Source organism: Empidonax traillii, unplaced genomic scaffold (genome assembly GCF_003031625.1).
Source record: "Empidonax traillii isolate 1590-97213 ecotype Southwest subspecies unplaced genomic scaffold, ASM303162v1 scaffold268:size1028579, whole genome shotgun sequence".
Lineage (NCBI taxonomy): Eukaryota > Metazoa > Chordata > Aves > Passeriformes > Tyrannidae > Empidonax > Empidonax traillii.
In genome coordinates this window covers 622555-641930 of record NW_020955461.1, presented here as the reverse complement: position 1 = coordinate 641930, position 19376 = coordinate 622555, and the positions used below count along the sequence as shown (strand labels likewise).

The 19376-nt window shown below is 37.7% G+C and overlaps 1 protein-coding gene across 2 annotated transcripts in view; it reads left to right on the top strand.

Annotated features, from left to right (window-relative positions):
• Positions 1 to 915: 915 nt before the first annotated feature.
• The window catches only part of GCC2 (GRIP and coiled-coil domain containing 2), a 28830-nt gene continuing 10369 nt past the window's right edge, over positions 916 to 19376 (top strand). For both annotated transcript variants that reach the window (XM_027889641.1, XM_027889642.1), the window contains exons 1-17: positions 916 to 1041; positions 3804 to 3866; positions 4520 to 4604; positions 5718 to 5785; positions 6937 to 7041; positions 7792 to 10263; positions 10925 to 10994; positions 11675 to 11775; positions 11855 to 11953; positions 12446 to 12565; positions 13790 to 13954; positions 14337 to 14441; positions 15030 to 15192; positions 15731 to 15831; positions 15959 to 16036; positions 16712 to 16849; positions 18039 to 18160. In XM_027889641.1, coding sequence (XP_027745442.1) covers positions 940 to 1041; positions 3804 to 3866; positions 4520 to 4604; positions 5718 to 5785; positions 6937 to 7041; positions 7792 to 10263; positions 10925 to 10994; positions 11675 to 11775; positions 11855 to 11953; positions 12446 to 12565; positions 13790 to 13954; positions 14337 to 14441; positions 15030 to 15192; positions 15731 to 15831; positions 15959 to 16036; positions 16712 to 16849; positions 18039 to 18160 — 4157 coding nt within the window. In that variant the 5' untranslated portion in view covers positions 916 to 939. The remainder of the gene's footprint in view (positions 1042 to 3803; positions 3867 to 4519; positions 4605 to 5717; positions 5786 to 6936; positions 7042 to 7791; positions 10264 to 10924; positions 10995 to 11674; positions 11776 to 11854; positions 11954 to 12445; positions 12566 to 13789; positions 13955 to 14336; positions 14442 to 15029; positions 15193 to 15730; positions 15832 to 15958; positions 16037 to 16711; positions 16850 to 18038; positions 18161 to 19376) is intronic.

Below are 19376 nucleotides of genomic sequence, written 5' to 3'. Positions count from 1 at the left end.
ATTGTTTCTCTCAGGCAACTTCTCATTAAAAATCAATTACTTATCATGAAATGTGAAAAATAATTCAGGCACTACGAAAGTGCATGCATGATTACAATGAAAAACGTGTACCCTTTAAAGTAGGTATTGGTCCCCTCAAACACCTACCCAAACTGGCATAGAAAACGTCTCTTAAAAAACACATAACTACAAGCCGTAATATCCGGCTTCTGGTAATTTTCCTGTAAGTCCTTCACCTTCATTTTTAAATTTACAGAATGACAGAATACCTAAGTGTTGGAAGGGACCTCTGGGGATCATCTAGTCTAATCTTCCTGCAAGGCAGGGTCACCTAGAGCAGGTAACACAGGATGACATCCAAGTGGGTTTGGAATGCCTTCAGAGGAGGAGACTTCACAACCTCCCTGGGCAGCCTGTTCCAGTGCTCTGCCACTATCAGTGTAAAATTCTTCCTCATGTTGAAATGGAACTTCTTGTGTTTTAGTTTCTGGCCATTGCTCCTCGTCCCGTCGCTGGTCACCTCCGAAAAGAGTGTGGCACCATCCTCTTGTCACCCGTCGCACTTACTCGATAAATAACTTAATCACTCTGTGCTTCCATCAAGATATTAAAAACAGGGTCTTGAATTGTTAAGTTTCTGCCTAAGCACTTTGTCATGTTCTCCCGACGGTGACAGCGAGAGACACTCGTGCCTGCAGCAGCGGGTTCCCCTCAGGAGCCCCTTCAGGAAGAGGGAAGGGGCAGGTTACAGCGGTGGTGTAGCCGTACCCCTGTGCCGCTCTTATGAAGCGGAGACCATGATCTCGGCACTGTCACCTGTTCTTCCCAGCTCATGCCCGCCTCAGGCCGACTCCCAGGCCCCCGCCCGCCCCGGGGCGGTGCTCGGTGACGGGCAGGCGGAGCGCGGCGGGCCGGCAGCCGTGTTCCCGGCGTGCCGGGATGACGGAGGCGGAAGCGGGCTGGGGAGGATGTAGCGGCGCTGACAGCGGCTGTGGCGCCGCGACCTGCCCGCCCCTGCCGCCGGCCGGCCCCGCCATGGAGGTAATGCGGCTGGGGGAGAGGGGGCGCGGGGCCCTCGGGGGGGAACCGGAGCTGGAGCGGGTGGGCAGGGAGGCGGTGCGTGACCTTGGGTGCAGCGTGGAGGGGCCGGGGAGGGTGAGGACCAACCCCTTCTCCGCCTCCCCCTCCCGGGGTCACTGCCCGCGGTGACGGGCTGGGGAAGCCCGCGGGCCCCTGCGCCGCCTCCTCGGCGCCCCCGGTGGGCGGCAGCTGCGCGGGGCCCGCCCGGGCCGGGTGGGAAGGGGCGCTCCGGCCCTGCCCTGCGGAAATGCGAGCGCTGGGCCGGGCTCCAGGGGATTGCTCAGTGCCCCCCTGCTTACAGGGTGGGGGCGTGGCGCTGTTGTCAGGGCCGGGGGGGAGCAGGCGGTGCTCGAAGGGACTCGAGGGGAGCGAGGCGCGGGTGACACGGCGGGTGCGCGGAGTGGTGACTCTGTGAGAGCACCCACGGGCCAACAAGGGCTCCTGTTCCGCTGCGGTGACCCGCTGTGTTAACACCACGTCAGCTGTGAAACACCTACCAGCACAAGCAAATAAATCACTGAAGCGTCTGTATCTACATAAAACACCAAGGCAAATCCAAATACAGCGTTGAAGAGTACCTACAATAAATTGACTCTCCTGTTAATGTCTGAGCTGCTCACGTTCTAATGGAGTTTCAGTGCTGCTGTTGAAGCGATCTCAATTCAAGAAGTGTTTTGATGTGACTTGGTACACTTAGAGTTGGTGATGCCTCATAGTTGCACGCTGCTCAGAAAATTGCTATTCGTGGTGGTCATTACTGCCACAGTTCACAACAAAAACTAATATGTTGCATTTGTGCATTGGTTAGGCTTCTAAGGCTTTATTTCTGTGTTAAGCTATTGCAAAAGTGAGGGACAGATAGCAGTTAATATATATAGAACATGCTGAAATGTGGCATGGAAACACCTTAGAGTAGATAAAGTAGGCTTGAAATAAAAAAAAAAAAAAGAGTGTGTATATGTATACATGTGTGTATATATATATATATATATATCAGTAAAGTATGGAAGCATACCCTGGTTTCAGAATGATGGACTAGAAACTTAAAAATCCTTGCAGTATTCGGTGTTGGGCTTAAAAGCATACTTACTGTCTGCTGGCTTGCAGCTTGGATGCACCTAATCATTGAGAAGTTTAGGGTCTTTTAGTAGCTCATCTTCCTTCTTGTTCTTTAATTTCAAATGGGTGAAGTGCTTTACATGAACTGCCTCTGGGTTCTGTTACCAGAACAGCGAAACTGGATGTGTTGTTTTATATGATATGTGGTTCTGCCTCTGTATGTATTAGCTTAAAAGAGACTAAAAATATTGTGAGAAAAAGATTCATCTGACCTTGCTGTAGTATGGAGAGACGTGAGCTGTTATTTTCTAAACAGCACATGTGGTTTGCTATACTTAATTATGCTGTCTAAGCATACTGCTTGTAGTGAGAGTATTTTGCTGTCTACTGCTGAAATACTGAGTGTAACTAATAACAAAGTTTTATATAGCAAGAGAATATGAAACTTAAACCTTATAGCTTTTTTGTACTGCTCTATTTATGTTTAATGGGTACGTTATTTTTTAATAAGTTTCCTTTTGCCATCTGAAAAAAAATCACCTTTTTGCCCATGTGATACATACATAAGTATAACTGCCCTTGTCCTTGGCGTGTACTTGAACTTACATTTCTAATAAGGATCCTTTTTGTTATCTGTATCACCTGTTCCCCCTAAATAATTAGTGATTCTTCATTCTTATAGTGTTCCAATTCAGTTTGATTTTTCCTTAGTATCTACTCTAAGGGTTTTGGGTTTTCTGGCAGAATAAAGAAAGTAGCAAAATAAAAGTGAAGGTATGTGTGTACACATCCATACACACACAAACATGTAGATATATAAAAATACAAATATTTATATATATAGATATAGTCATGCACATATGATAGTATGAAGGAAGAAGCAGGGTAAAGATCAAAACTTGGAAATGCTACCCTTAATATATTGGAAGCTTCTGTTCCATTTTCCTTCACACTATCATGGCTACATATGTTTCTTCATGTTCCTGATCATATATAAACATATCTCATATAAATCACAGCAAAGTAACAGAGTCTCCCAGATTAGATCTGTGGAAGTTTACAGAAGGCGGCATTATGCATGTACATTAGGAATAGAGAGCCCAGACTTTGCGAGCTTTTTCAGATACATTTGTCAGGCCAGTAATTATAGCAGTAACTAGTATGTTTAAAAAACAGAAAGGAAAGGGGGAGTTATAATTCAGGGTTTAAAAGAGTCCTGACTTTGCAGAGTCTTTTCAAATATAGTTTGTTAGGCCAACAATTTTAGCAATACTAATGTGTTTAAGAAACAAAAAAAATATTGGGACTTTATGTGGTTCAAAAGGTCCCAAAGTTTGATTTCACTGCAGCCCCTCTACAAGTATTTTTTTGTTCATGCCATTTTTTTAATGTCTCCTTTGAAAATGAGGTTGTGAGTCACACTTTTTAAGCTGCTCATAAATAAAATTATTTTTCAGTGCATCAACTCTAGGTGTCAGTTCAGTAATGGAATCATTAGATCATACTGGTTTGCACATCAAGAGTTTTCTATTCTGCTGTTCTAATAATCATGGTAGCTCTTCTTCCGTTATGCTTCTGACTAGTCCCACAAATACCTTGTTTTTAAATTTTATTTTAGTTTTTTTCAAGTTAGTTACTGCAGATTGTACTTCATTTTGTTATAGGTTCAAGATGCTGGGCAGGATATGGTGGTGTCTTCTGGCACACCAGGATCAGGCAAATCAAAGGTAATCAGTCCTCAAAAAGTTAATTTATTTGGATAGCAGTAGTTGAAAGAGTTAAAGCTTAGCATGCAAGCTGTGACTAATACGAAGACATAAAGGTATTTTTAGCATTTCCCGTCTTCTAGACAGGAAAAACTTATCCTAGTTTATAAACACTAGGATAAGGTGTCTTGGAAAACATGGAAAAAAATCTCTTCTTGATATGTTCCCTTCTGTTATATTTGATAAATTATTAATAGCATCCAGTTTTGGCAGTAGTCTGTTTCATAATGGTCACAGACAACTTTGCATATGTTGGAAGTAAATTTTAAAAATGACAATGTTAGGACAGCATGCTATTTTCAAAACACTGTTCAAATTATATTACTGAATTGTAATCCTTCCCAACTGAGTTTTCCTCTCTAACTGATGCTATCCAATTCTGTGCTCCAATATTATTTCAGAAAAGTACAGAATTAGGAGTAGTTTCTGTTATTGCACTTGGAATAACAGAATTGGATAACAGAATGGCAGTAACTTGGACTGTTATGGTATGCATGGTAAGAGTTTCTTGCCCTAAAATTCAACTTCTCGGAAGTCAGATGCTAAAATGCCCTGTTTCTCTTAATGTCTGAGTTAGAGGAAACTGATTTTTCTAATATCTACTTTTATTACAGCTGGACACATTGCCCAAAGAAGACCTCATTAAGTTTGCAAAAAAGCAAATGATGCTTATACAGAAAGTGAAGTCAAGATGTACAGGTACCTTACTGGAAAGAGAACAATTTCTGCCTTAATGTTTGGTACTATCTTACCTTTTCTAATATCACTACATGTTTTTTATAGGTAGATTTAAATTCTAGGCAAATATCCTAGATGTTTTTTTCTGCAATTTCACTATTTATTTTGGAATGATAGGGTCTGGAGTCCTTAGAGTAAGAATGGGAAGAAAAAAAAGCATTGCTTTTGTCAGGTGTTAAATTAATTTTGATCTGGCAGTATGGGCATGACAGAACAGTGTAGCTTGCGTAAAAGTTGCAGTGGGATGTCATTGTCTGTTCCTCATATTGGCACAGGGATAAATACCTGTTGTTTTTCAGGAAGTAAATGGAAGGGGGAATGTCTGTGATAGTTTTTTCCATAATTAATGCTGTTGCGGAGCACAGTGGCTTCTTTAAGATAGTTAGCTAGTTTATATTTAATCATCTGCTGCTATAACAAGAAATTGTAAACTACCCTAAACAAAATTTTACGTTAACCACCTAAAAGTATTCTGTGTAAATCTGTGCTGTCGTGTGCTGCCCTTCTCTGCTCTGCTGTCCCCTTTCCTCCAGCGGCCCACTACTCAGACTGGTGGTGTCACTTCCCCTTGTTTGGAATTACAATTAATTAATTATGCTGGCTGCTGGTAGCTGCCCAGTGAAACAATAAGGATATAGGGATGAGCTATACCAGGCTTTTCCTCAGAGGGGTTATTCGTGAGATCTTGTTTTTCTGCCTGCTGCCATTTTCAGAGAGCCAGTAGGTACTATCTTTCCTCTGGCTTAAATTGATTATGAAATAGAAGGTAAGATGATCATCAAAAGAATTCCTGTCAGTTGTCCCTCTGTCCAAACAAGGAAGTTTCGATTCCTCAGAAAACCATACTCAGTGGAGATTCTAAATCTAAATCTAAACTTCTCACTGGAGAAGTAGTACTGAATATTTGTCCTCTTTCCATTAGTCCTTTCTATCACTCAGTAACAAACAAAAATTGATGAAGTAAAAGACATCTCTGATTTGAATAGAAGTGTTGTTAGGCGCTGGATTTACTAGAAATCTGCTACTATGATGGAGCATCAATTAATGCTGTGAAATTTCTTTACTTTTTTTCAGAACTGGAGAAAGAGATTGAAGAACTCAGATCTAAAGCAGCTACTGCAGGAGCTGATGATATTATTCAGGTAGGAATACGTAATAAGTTTCTACTGTATTACATAAAGTTAGCTGAAATAAATCCACAGAAATAATTTGGTAAATAGTAAATAGCTTTAAAACTATTATTTAAATTGCATGGAATTAATTTTCAGGAATATAAGGCATTTCCTAAAATCTTTTTTTCCCCCCTCCTCCCCCCAAGTCCTTCCTCCACTTGTCATAAATTCTGTTGGTTCTGTGAGGAATTACACAGAATAGTACAATTTCCAGGGAGAACTTACTTCAGTACTTGAAATGGGCTTATAAGATGGGGACAAAACTTTTCAGCAGGGCCTTTTGTGATAAAACAAGAGGCAATGGTTTTAAACTAAAGGAGGGTCAATTTAGATTAGATATAAGGAAGAAGTTCTTTTACAGGGAGGGTGGTGAAACACTGGAACAGGTTACCCAGAGAGGTGAGAGATGCCCCATCCCTGGAAACGTTCAAAGTCAGGTTGGACAAGGCTCTGAGCAACCTGATAGAGTTGAAGATACTCCCTGCTTATTGGAGCGGGTTTGGACTAGATCACCTTTACAGGTCCCTTCCCACCCAAACAATTCTATAAATGTCCACAGCAAGACTTTTTCCTTGTGTAGCTGGTTAGACAGGCTTTTGTTTAATGTAGAATGACCATTGCAGAAAGACTTCTGCCATTTAGAAGACTTCTGAGACAGCCATGTGATGCAATTAGAAATACATAATTAAAGTTGCGTGTCCCAAGAAGTACTTTTAGGAAAGTAACTCGAATAGTTTTGGTATGGCAAGAACATGTCGTTTTCAACGTAAGGGTCATAGCATATGAAAGTGAAAACTGGTAGTGAGGAGGACTTTATCAATTGGAGAATTATTTTGAATAATTTGGAGGGACAGTTCTACAGAAGGTGGACTTCTCCACCACCACCTGGTGATTAAAAATTAGCTGATCACAAGTAGGATTTTTAACAGAACCAACATCATTGTTTGAGTCTACCTATTTCATATCAGTCTTATTTGGGCTGAAAGTAATTTTTAAAATCAGACTATGTTTAATTGACAAAAAGGGTCATAATCAATATGTGAGTTCCTACATTTTTCAGAAATCGTTGTTTCCATTGTTAACAAACTCCTCTTTCAGTGATCTTTCTCGTTTAATATTAGGCTCTCACAGAAAGACTGGACGTTGTACTTCTGGAAAAAGCTGAAAGTCAGCAGCAATGCATAGCTCTGAGAAAAGAAAATACTCAAATAAAGCAAGAAGGGGAGGTATTGAAAAGACCCATGGAATATTACAAAAATATTTCAGAATTCTGTTTATTTTCTAGGTTTGCTTGTTGTGTTTTTAATTTTGACCTTTCTCTTCACTTACCTTTGTTTGATCTTTTAAAAAATCTAAAGGCTTCATATATGAAAGCATATTTTCTCTGTACCTCCTAATCCATAGTAATAAATATAAAATTCATATGTACATCGTCTAGATCCACAGCTGCAAAAAGAATTCAGTCTCTGCATTAGCAGCCTACATATGTTATGGCTTCAGTCAATCATCTCTGTCTTTTCATGGGAGATAGGAGGTTTACATTTAGATATTCATAAGGAGCCTGTCAGCCAAGGCATCTATCCTATATCAATAACCTCAATTAATAATAAAATAAAGAGTGAATTGCTTGTGATTGATGAACAGTGTTATATTCCAGATACTTGAATTTGATGTACTAAAAGTAATTTGATCTTTAATATGTTATTAGGGTAGTTGCTAAAGCTGAAGTCTGTCATGAACATTTTGTGAAATTATTCCGGTAAACATGATTTAAGACTTAGTTTTCCTTTCTCATTCTGCAGATGTTCCTGTACTCTGTAGTGTTTGAATTGTCTTAATATAGTTAGAGATTTAAAAACTATAGCAATTTTTAAGACTAAGGACTCCTATATTTTTTAATTTGTTATTGTAAACAGTTCATTTGAAAATTCTGTGTGCTAAATGACCAGTATTTAATAACTTGCTTGTTTGTTTAGGCTGCAGTGGCAAAGACAGAAGAATTGCAGAAGCTACTGGAACAATCAAGTATTGACTCTCTGGAAGAAATAAAAGCTTTGAAGTGTGAATTAGCAAATGCACAATGCAAGCACAATGAGGATTTAAAAAAGCTGAAAATGGAATTAGATGAACAAGTGAGAAAACAAATGGAGTTGATGGAACAGGTTGAACATCATAGTGACAGTCAAAAAGAAGTTACAAGATTACAAGATGACATCCAGAGAATTAAATCTACTTACGAGGAGCAAATTTTGTGTCTGAGCAAGCAGTTGGAAACTGTGAGTGAAGACAAAACCAAAGAAGTAACAAATCTGCAAGAAACTATTAAAAACAACTCTCAGTGTTACCATAATGAAATCAAAAATCTGAATGAAGAGCTTGAAAAATTAAAAATTGCCCATCAGGAAGAGGTGTCAGAATTGATGCATCGGATTGAAATATCATCTAAAGAAAATGAAGAAAAGCAAAATCAAATAAATGAGTTGCAGCACAATTTGGCAGAGAAAAATGCAAAGAATGAAATGCATGCTCATACTGACCAGCATGAATACGACTTGGAGCAGCTGAGAGAAGTCTTAAATAAAAATGTAGAAAACAGGATAGATGTTGCAGATACACCAGAAGAACCTTGTGTAGAAGCAAAAATGGAAGCAAAGGTTAGGTATCTGGAGCATAGTTTGGAAGAACTCCAGTCCCAACATAGTATATTAAAAGATGAGTTAACTTACATGAGCAATGTCAAACTAAAGCTGGAAGAGGAAATCCATCGCATAAAGGAGGAGTACTTTCATGAGCGGGAAGATCTGGATTTTAAGATAAATGAATTGCAGCTTACTAAAGAAGATTACTGCAGTGCAATTGAAAAACTAAAATTGGAGCTTCAAGAATCAAGACAGCACTATGAATCTGCTGTAAAAGAGCATAAATTAGAGATTCAAACTCTGAAAGAGCAACACAAGACAGAAATTTCTGAATTGAATGAAACTTTATTATCTGGTTTTGAAAAAGAAAATAAGGTATTAGTTTTTGAAACACAGGAGCTTAGAGAACAACTTGAAAAGCTAACTCAGGAGAAAGAAGAAGCAGTGTCCAATTACAACAGCCTGAGAGAAACAATGGAAACTCTCCAGGCTGAGCTAGGCGAATCTGCTGGAAAGATCAGCCAGGAGTTTGAATCAATGAAACAACAGCAAGCTTCTGATGTCAGTCAACTGCAGCAGAAACTCCGAGCTGCTTTCAATGAGAGGGATGCTCTTCGTGAAACTGTAAATCGCCTCCAGGAAGAAATAGAAAAATTGCCATCCAATCAGCTAGAGGTAGAAGAACTTAAATGCAAAATTGTTAGTCTTCAGGAGGACAATAATGCAATAACAAACTCCATCAACCAAAAAGAGATTACTGTAAAAGAACTGGAAGAGAAGATTGTTGCTCTGACTGATCAAAACAAGGATATTTTAAATGATGTAAAATGCTTGGGTGAAGAGAGAGAAACACTTCAGGAAAGGTGCAAGCAAGAACAAGTTAAAATTCAGGAACTTCAGCAGGAAGTAGATGCTGCTAACCAGCACAATAATGACCTGACAAAAAAGGTAGAGGAATTAACAGAGAGATTGAATGAAGCTTTGACTACAAAGACTGAAAATGCTCAAATGCTAGAGCAACTGGAAAAACAGATTGAATCTCTGGTACATGATAGAGAGCGGCTTTCATCTGAAGTGTATAATCTTCGTGAGGAAAATAAGAAAATAATTCAGGATAAAGGTGAATTAAGTGAAGAGCTGGGAAAGATTACATGTGAAAAAGATGGTTGGTTAGTGTTGAAAGAGCAGTCTGAAAACTTAGAAAAGAAACTACAAATGATGACTGCAGAAAAAGACCATATATCAACATTACTTGAAAATGAACAAAGGCATACATCCCTTGTAAGAACTCAACTGTACCACCTACTTGAGCAAGTGGGGTCCAGCATTTCAAATTCTAATGAAGAATATGATTCTCTTAACTTGTTAAAAATTGCAAATGAATGCTTGTCAAAAATCAAAGAAGAGCAGTGCCTTGCACTGCAAAATGAGGAGGAAGTAATTCGTTTGCAGCAGGAAGTTGAGAGACTAGAGGAAGAAAATGCTGCTCAATATAGAGAACACAGATCCCTGATTCAGGATTTTGAAAAAGAAAAGGCGCTCTTGAGAGAAGAACTGGAAGGAGTGTTGTCTGAAAAAGAAGCTCTTCAGCATGATATTCATGAGCTGAAGAATGCCAGTGAGAAAACAAGGATTGAAAATCAAGATCTTCTAGCTAATATTGAAGAGGTCACTCAAAAACTTGCTTTTTATGAAAGTCCTATACAAGAACAGGAAAAAGGATCAGAGAAACAAGACGACTTAAGTTTCATTCTGGAACAAAAGGAAACTGAACTTAGAAATGTGAAAGATGAACTGAGTTCTCTAAAGGTTATATTTTGTTATTGAAGTATACAGACTAAACCTCTAAAGTCTTCAGAATTAAGGTTCAAAAAATACTTTCAATTCTCTCTTTTCTTCCTTTATTTTTTTCCCTCTTGGCCTGAAAGTGAGTTCCCCTTCTGGAAAGCCCATCTAGCACCTCAAAGTCACCTCCCTGCCCCTAGGAAAAAAAAAAAAAAGAAACAAAACCAATCATAATGCTTTTTTGACAAAAGTTACTTGTACTTGAACCTTTCTTCCTATAAATAGCCCTCAAAGCGATCATTTGACTAGATGGACTAACTGACCTCATCATTTTTCACGTCTTAACTTTCTATGACTTCATCTCAAACAAAACTCCCGCTTGATCTCCTCCTAACTTTAGGTCATGGGAATTGCTGGCTATGTAAAACTGACAGCTGCAGAATTGATGGTCTCCCATTTTTTCCTTGGACAGAATGGAAAGCAGCTGTTAAAACGTTGGAATGTTTTGCTTTCAAGTAACTATGCTTTCACCAAGCTGATATAAAATTTCTCCTAAAGACTTTCTTGGTAGTAAAAATGTGGGTAATTTTAGCTGTAGCTGAAAATTCTGGTTGCTCGTTAGGGAAAAAACAGGTATCACAAAGAAATTTTTGTAATACTTCTCATATCTTTGTTTATAATACAGAATTTAATGGAGACAATGACTGAGAAAACTGATCAACAGTCTTCAGTAGCAGAGCTTCAAGAAAAAATTGGTATCTTCCTCACTGTTCTCTTTTATATAAATGGTTTGAGTCCTTTGGATTGTTTTTCTTTTCATAATTGTCCTGTATTTCCTACAAGCCAAGGAAGATGGGGAAGTAGATATCAATGCAGCTTCCTACTAGGAAGCTATTCTTTCCACTAGGGATTTAAAATATTGTTAGCAATTTTAAGTAGGGTATGATTTGATATTTCTTAAGGCTTTTTCTTCCTATGTACATCTGGCTATAAGCAATGTAGTGGATTTAGTCTTTGTTCTTTAAATATGGGAAGTGTGTGAATAAGAATTCCTAAGACTGCCAAGAGGAGAAGGAAGCAACACTTTGCCAACTCTTGCGTCATTGCAGTTATCCCAACACACTAGCAAGAAATTGGTTCTGAGTTGTTAAAATTTATGTAGAAATAGACAGGAATATGGCTCCTAATGTTAACTGTGATGGAAGCCTCTGAAACAGGGAAATTTTCTCCAGGGAAAGATTGTCCTTAAGCTGTCTGTATGTTTTAGCTTGAAATTAAATGTTTAACGGAATTGAACACTTGAACATCTCCCCTTGCTTTGTATTTTGTTTGGTTTTAAAGTCATGCTGATATTTGTGTTCTAATTGAATTTCATTTCTCGGGAAGAAATAAAAAGGTATATTTTCCTAATTTTCTTATTTATTTTTTTTTTTAGGGAGGCTGGAAAAAGAATCTGCAGAAAAAGGAGAGAAGCTAAACAAAATTAAGGTTGTTGCTGTGAAAGCAAAGAAAGAATTAGATACCAGCCGAAAAGAGGTACCTTGACTGTTTCCTAATATGAAGAACATTTTGCATGTGGTGTTCTGTTTTAATGACACAACTTCTTTTTAAAAAGATGCAAGCTCTGAAAGAAGAATTGGAGTTGGTTCGATCAGAAAAAGATCAGTTGTCTGCTTCAATGAAAGAAGTAATTCAAGGAGCTGAAAGCTATAAGGTAAGAATAGTACTGCATTTACAAAAGACAGTTAACTATCAGAAAGGTGGTACAAGACAAGACAATAGTCTTAAACTGAAATGAGAGATTACAGCTGGATACATGGATAAACATTGTTAGCCTATGAGATGGTTGAGCTTTGGAAGAAGTTGCCCAGGGGAGTGGCACCATCTCCATGCTTGGAAAGACCTGATTGGACTAAGCTCTGAGTTATGAGGTCTGATCTCACTGCTGACCCTACTTTAAGCAGAAGGTTGAATGTAGACCTGCTGAGGTCTCTTCCAACCTGAATTATTCTAGAATTTCATTACCTGAAAAGGGTTTCTCCCAGAGTTTGTGGTGGAATAATAGCATTAATTTCACTGCGATGTTTCTGTTGTTGCAGTAAGACAACTCATATACTGAAATATCAGGAAGATAGGTAGGCCTCTGAGATGCATGTGCTTATGCAATATATATATTGTAAAAAAATTTGATTTTGTGTTTGTTAAGAATCTTTTGATGGAATATGATAAACAAGGAGAACAGCTGGATTCTGAAAAAGGCAGAGCAAGTAATCTTGAACGTCAGATAGATGACCTCACAAGACAGCTGCAGGTGTCATCCCAGCAGGTCAGTTCTGTATGTGGGTCTGATATATTGACAATTACTGTAAAAATCCTATCTTTTGAGTGTAAGTTTTAATCATGTCATTGTTAGTACTGTTTTGTAGCCTAAGTCTGTCTTGAATAGTGACTTGTAATTCAGAGTGGTTTGTTTGTTCTTTTTCAACATCTGCTATCTTGCCTGGGCCATGACAAAGGTAAATATATCTAGGGTGTTTGGCTTTGTCAGCAGAAGGAGGTTAATCTGCTCCAGGTCAACTTACAGGAAAGAGCAGGTGTTTATCTCTGGCTTTGTTTGGACATACAACTCTGCTGCAAGTATCAAATTTGCACTATTTGTCTGATTGCACAGCTATACTTCTCATGAAGTGCAGTAACGTTTATCTGAGAAAAGTTTTTCTTCTATTTCTTCAACAAAACGTGGGTTTGGGTATTTTTTTCTTTTTTTTTATTTATTTATATAATCAACAGAGTATTTGAACATACTAAGTTAATCATGGGGCTTTGCATTTTTCATAAGGATGAGACTTTAGGATGCAGAGTACCATAGTATCATTCAGAAGAGTCTAAGATGTTAACTAAGCAGCTGTGAGACACGTTTTTGCAAGGGTAGCTGCAATGAGTTTGGTATTTAGGATTTAAACTCCCAGGCCCCATACACTGAAGATTTAGCTAGGCCACCATTTCCTTATAAACACAAACCAGTAGTGAGAAACGTAGGAAGAAATAAGAAATTATATTCTGCCTGATTATGCAGGCATTGAATTTTTCAATTTTGTTATGAAGAAACAGTTTTTACTATGTACTGATATCATCTCTTGGAAAAACTTGGTGGTTCAATAAGGTTTGCAGTTCAGTCTTTTTTAGGTGTTAGTAGTATGATCATTTGTTTATAAATACAGCATCTGTATCTGGAGTGGGACAGTAAGTATTGAAAGAAGTGTTGTATTATTGCGAGAGGAAGGTGATTCTTGCAGAAAGAATAAATGTGGAGGTATTTTTTTCAGGTTTCTTTTAATTCTAGCCATCTTACAGAAAGCTGGGCAAATTAACTCTGAAGAAAATAATCAAAATGTGCTAGTGACTTTAATTTAACCTCGTTTTAGCCTGTTAATCTGGTTTAAAACAGTTAAGCTGGACAAGACTCATCTGTAGGACTGTATATCTTATCTGACAAAAATCACACACAAATTCAGCTTATGTTTTTATCTTTCCACGATGACAATTTCAGCATGATCAATTACGCTCTGCTAATGAAGACCTCCTGGCTCGTGTTGAAACACTGCAAAATAATGCTAAGCTGCTGGAAACTCAGATATTGGAGATGCAAAAAGCCAAGGCAAAGGCTGACAAAGAACTAGAAGCTGAAAGGCTTTTAAAAGAACAGAAAACAAAGGTAGTACTTTGTCAAGATAGTGAATGGGCTGAAGCGTTACTTTCACTGGATGTGATTTCTGTTAGACCTTGGCAAATTGTGGTTTTATAGATCAAGTTCCATGCTTTCTCTTCGTGTTACTTGACTGTCTCTTTTGAAAACCTGGTCCGATCACTGAAAGAACTTTGCAAGGCTGTCACTTGGAATAGACTGGGGGGGGGTGTTACAGAATGTGAAAATCACTTCATAATCTTTTGAGGTTTTTCTCTGGTTCCTAGTAATTTCCTGAAAAAAAGAAAGAATTATCTTTGTGCAACCTAAGCATGTGTGTCTATAAGTATAAACAGATACTGACATCTATTTTGAAATTGGACTGCATAACTGAGAAGTATTTCAATTTCAGGAACATAGTGGTGCTCTCCGAGAAATGGAGGAGCTTCAGATGCAACTTCAGAAGGAAAAGAAACTTCTGCAGAAAACTATGCTAGAACTAGAGCTGGCCAGAAAGGTAGGGCTGGTGTTTTTGTTAGTACTTAGTGGACTGCCAAAGATTTTGGCCTATCTTGCTGTGTTGAATGTCCTCCCTTTCTGGAGGATTGTAAAGCCTGAGGTGTGTAAAAGGGAAAACGTGAGAGCTTTTGCCCCTGGTTTTGTACTGGAGAGCTGATGTGTACTTTTGGATTTGGTTTTGTTGGGTTTATTTTTTATTTTTGTTTGTTTGTTTGTTTGTTTTAACTTGGGTTATGTGGCCTGTCATGGGTAGAAGTAGGAAGAGAATTTAGATGTCTAGGGTACATGTATAGTGCACTGTTCAGAAATTGCCCTTGTTTAAGGACTGAAACTGACAGAAACTAATATCTACAAAATACCTAGTGATAAAACTTAAAGATAGAAACAGGTTTTTCAAAGCTTCAGGTTATTGTCAGAAAACAGATTATTTACTGAGCGTATGGAAACCCGATGGATGGGTGTTGCTGGTGGATATGGATAGTGAAAAAATTTTTGTTAGATGTGCAATATAGTTTTTTATATATTTAAAAAGCCTGAGCAGACAAAGCAAATCGTAAGCTCTACCTTCATCGTGTGTAACTTGCAGGATGCTCAGAAGAGTACACTGATGGATATGGAAATAGCTGATTATGAAAGGCTGGTAAAAGAACTTAATCAGAAGATTACTGATAAAGACAGCAGAATAGAAGATCTTGAGCAAGAAACAAGTATTCAGAAACAGAAGCAAGAGACTCTACAGGAAGAAATAAGTGAGTAAACTATCAACAGCAAGAGTCACTATGGTATAGTTAATAATGGTAAAAAATGCAATTCAGAAACATCTTTTCAAGTCAATGAGTGAGAGTAAGATTTGCAGGGAATACTAAAGAGTTACACTGGAAAAGTAATTTTGACTTTAAGGAAAATTTACTAGGTTATCATCCAGTATTCAGCAGTTAAAAGCCAATTTGCCTGCCTGACATACTGTTTCTTACCTGATTAAGTTAATCATAAGTTCTGAATGTTGGTGATGTGTTTCATTCTAATATACCACATTCATAAAACTTTACTAGTTAGCATGTGGTTAAAATTTAATTTCTTCCTATCCTTAAGTATAAGTCTTAGAACCATTCCATTTATTTGACAATCTTTGTGTTAATTTAGACAAAGGATACTAAACTTACCGTAAGCTACTTGTTTGCAGCTCTTAAGGAATCTGTCAGAATTTGCTTAAATATTTTTCAGTATTTTTAAGGAAATACAGGAGGGGATGTTTCCTTTGCATAAAAATGTTGTTTTCTGCATTAGAATTCCTTCAGTCAACTATGCAACAGGATGAGGAAAGAAATGCCAAGATAAAACAACTCCTGGTAAAAACCAAAAAAGAACTGGCCGATTCAAAACAAGCTGTAAGTCCAGATGTTAATGACTGTGTGTTCCATTTTTAAACTAATTTTAAAAAACAGGCTGGTAGCTGAATTATTAAGTTGCTGAGGTTCATGTAGTTTTTAATATCCAGGTAATTTTATCTTGCAGGAAAATGATCATCTAATGTTGCAGGAATCATTGAAAGGGGAACTGGAAGCCAGTCAGCAGCAAGTGGAAGCCTATAAGGCAAGAAACTTCACTTTTTTTTAGTGTAAGGTTTTTCATTTAAGTAATACATGTGTGCTTTTTATGGGCAAATGGAATATAGAATGAAGAACAAAAAGGTGTTATTTTTACTACTAAGTTATTGTTTCTTCAATTAGTTTTGTCTGTTTATTGCTTTTCCCAGATATTTTCCCTGTGGCTTTCTTTAAACAGATTTGCAGTCTTTTTCCTCTTTCCCTTTCCATCAAAGGAGAGGACTGCGGAGTTTGAAGCTTGCAACTGGGATATGTTTCAAAATGATTCTTTAAAATGGAAGTTATTAAATTTAAAAACAAAATAACACAACATATCAAAAATCTTAAGTGTTGTCTGTCTGTATAAATTTTGTTGGTTGGGCAGAATAGGAATTGAATGTAATGAAAGTAGCAGGGAAGTGAGAGAGGCTGGCTTTCTTACATGCTGTCACACCACCATCATAAATTTATCTTGAATTGTCTGTTTAAGCAACATAATTTTATTAAAAATTATTACATGGTAACCCATGTCTATTTTTTATTCTATTTTTATTGGATTTTAATTTTCTATTCACAAATTCTGTGCAGGAATTACTATAGTAGAATCCTCTGTTCTCAGTGGCATGTCTCCTTGGAGAAGAAAACCTTTTGTTATAGTTCAGTTTTCAACTGACTTTTTCAGATTCAAGTGGCTGTTCTGACATCAGAAAAGCACAAAGTTCAGGAACAGCTGCAAACGTCTTCGGAGCAACACCAGCGTACGATGAGTGCTTGCCAGCAAAAAATTGCAACCCTGCAAGAAGAGTGCAGAGCAGCCCAGGTACTCTAGTGGGAGAAGTAATCTTAGAGACTTTAGAAGGGAGGTTTACTGCACTCGCTGTCTGCTTCTCTAAAAATACTTTGCAGACCTTACTCTTTCCTTTTTCTCTGTCAAGAGCTGGGAATTATCCCAGTGCTTAAGGTAACTGAGTGGTGATATAGAGGACAGGCCAAACTGTGTCCTGGTTGTCATGCATCACTTGTGGAATATCTGGACTGCACACTTATATTTCCAGCAGGGAAAACCTTTCAGTGGTAGTGAGGAGATGGGATTGTATTTTAGATGGTCGGCAAGTATACACTCAGGGAAAAGAGAAGTCTTTTAAGAAAATGGGAGAACAAAAAAAAGGAATATAATTTGCTTCATATAAAACCAGCAAACACAGATACCACTTCAAGAAAAAAAAAAAGTTGTGAAAAATATTTGCCAGCACCCTTTAATATGCTGAAATCTGAGCAGCTTCTTAATTGGCGGCTGAACTACATGCAAAACTTACGCTATTGCTGAGGGGTTTTTATTATTTATTGGGTTTTTTGTCCATATGGCACTGTATTATATGTTCCTACAATGTAGTGTTTGCATTGGAGACAGATTCAGAATATAGTAGGACTGCTATGTTCAAACTACCTTTATGGAGATTACTGTGCTACTTTATGGTCTCTGTTGTATGATGGGTATGCAACCTGCAGGTAAGTAATAGCTGAACTTTACAAAATCCTCCTTTTGAAGATGCGAACATTTTAGTTATCTTGGGGATGACTACTGAACCTGAGAGCTTGTCCTAAGATCCAAAAAAGAAAATGTGCATTTGTGGCTTTTCTAGAACAATATATAAAAAAGGAAAACAGAATTATCCCCCCTTTTTTTTATTTCACCTTTGCTGTTGACAGAACCCTTTGCTTTTGAATCTCTCAGTTGAATGCAGTTTTTGAATTTTCAGATATTCTTTCTTTTCTTTAATACTAGTATGTTGAAAATTAGTGTCTCAAGTTTCTGTTTTGTGATACTCAAATTCTAAAGAAACATGATCTCTTATGGTAGTCACTGTTTTAATTATCCATTTAAAAGAAGAAAATGCAGCATGTGGTTTTAATTTTTTTTCCCCATGTAAAATGCATTTCATTTTAGAGAAATAAGGGAGCAGTACTCAACAGCATAACTTGTTAACAGTTTGTTTTCTATGTGATAGGCTGAACAAGCATCCGTTACGTCGGAATTTGAGAGCTACAAAGTCCGTGTTCATAATGTTCTAAAACAGCAAAAGAATAAATCTGCTTCTCGGACCGAGTCTGAAGGAGCCAAACAGGAGAGGTAAAACTAAAATTTCCATATGCATACAGAAAAATATGGATACTCAAAGTTACTGAGCTTGCCTTTGCTAATTTCTGGCCAACAAGGGAATTCCACTAATTGACTCTTTGCTTTGATATGGAAAATATAAGAAGGGTGGCAGTGTGCTTCCCCAGTTACTTTGGTTTGAATTTTTTTTATTTGGTTGGTTTGGCTTGGGTTGTCTTTTTTTAATCCAACTGTGGCTCTGCCTAGCTGGTACAGTTCAGCTGAGTTCACTTTGAACTTTTTCAGGAATGAGTGGTTTAGTGTAGGTAAAGTTCTGGCTGCAAATTCAGTCATCAGTTCCAGCAGATTTATGAAATACTGTTGTCAAATCAGCTGCTGCATGAGGAAAGACTTGGTGGAAAACGTTACACTTCCAAAAGGTCTGTGAAAATCCTTTTAATTATAGTAATAAGACAGGTAAATTCAGATTCACTTTGGAAAGTGGCTCAATTTAAATATATAAGTCGATCAATTTCTGTGAGTTACTGGTATAAGTCATTGATGGCTGCCCTTGGTGACAGACTGGGCGTTTCTATGTGAGATGTCAAAATTCATTTCTGACCATCTTCAAACAGTACCTACAATTGCAGCCAAAAATCCACCAGAGGGCGACTTGTGCTTTGTTAGAGGACTTTGGTTTTACAGTTGTTTTGGGGTTTTTAAAAACATTCCTGTTTTTGAAGCAAGTAAACTGCAACAGTTGCTTTTCTCTGTCTTGCCTCTTTGAAGAATTTTAAGAAGTTCTAATATTGTTATTTTTTTGTCAGAGAGAGTCACCTTGGAAACAAATTGGTCAAGTAATAAACATATGACAAATGGTTCCAAAGAAATAATTTGTTAGTATCAACTCTAAGATTAATGAAATATACAATTCATGAGATAATGGAGATGTCTGCATATATAAATACAGAAAGCATAAAAGGAGAATATATATGACTTAAGACTCTTTATTCTTTGTGTATCTGATTTTGATTTGTTTCTGACCGAGTTTCTCTGTTTTTATAAATTTAATGTTGCTTCCTAGTACTTTGCTCAAAATATACTCCAACCATTTGTCCCCTGTATTTGGTCTCATTGAACTGATGTGCATTTACTAAACAAACCAAAAGGAGCCTCTACCACTTCTAAGAAGAAACCTTTTCTCCCAGCTGAATCCCACGTATTATTCTCCTTCTGTCTTGTCCCTCCC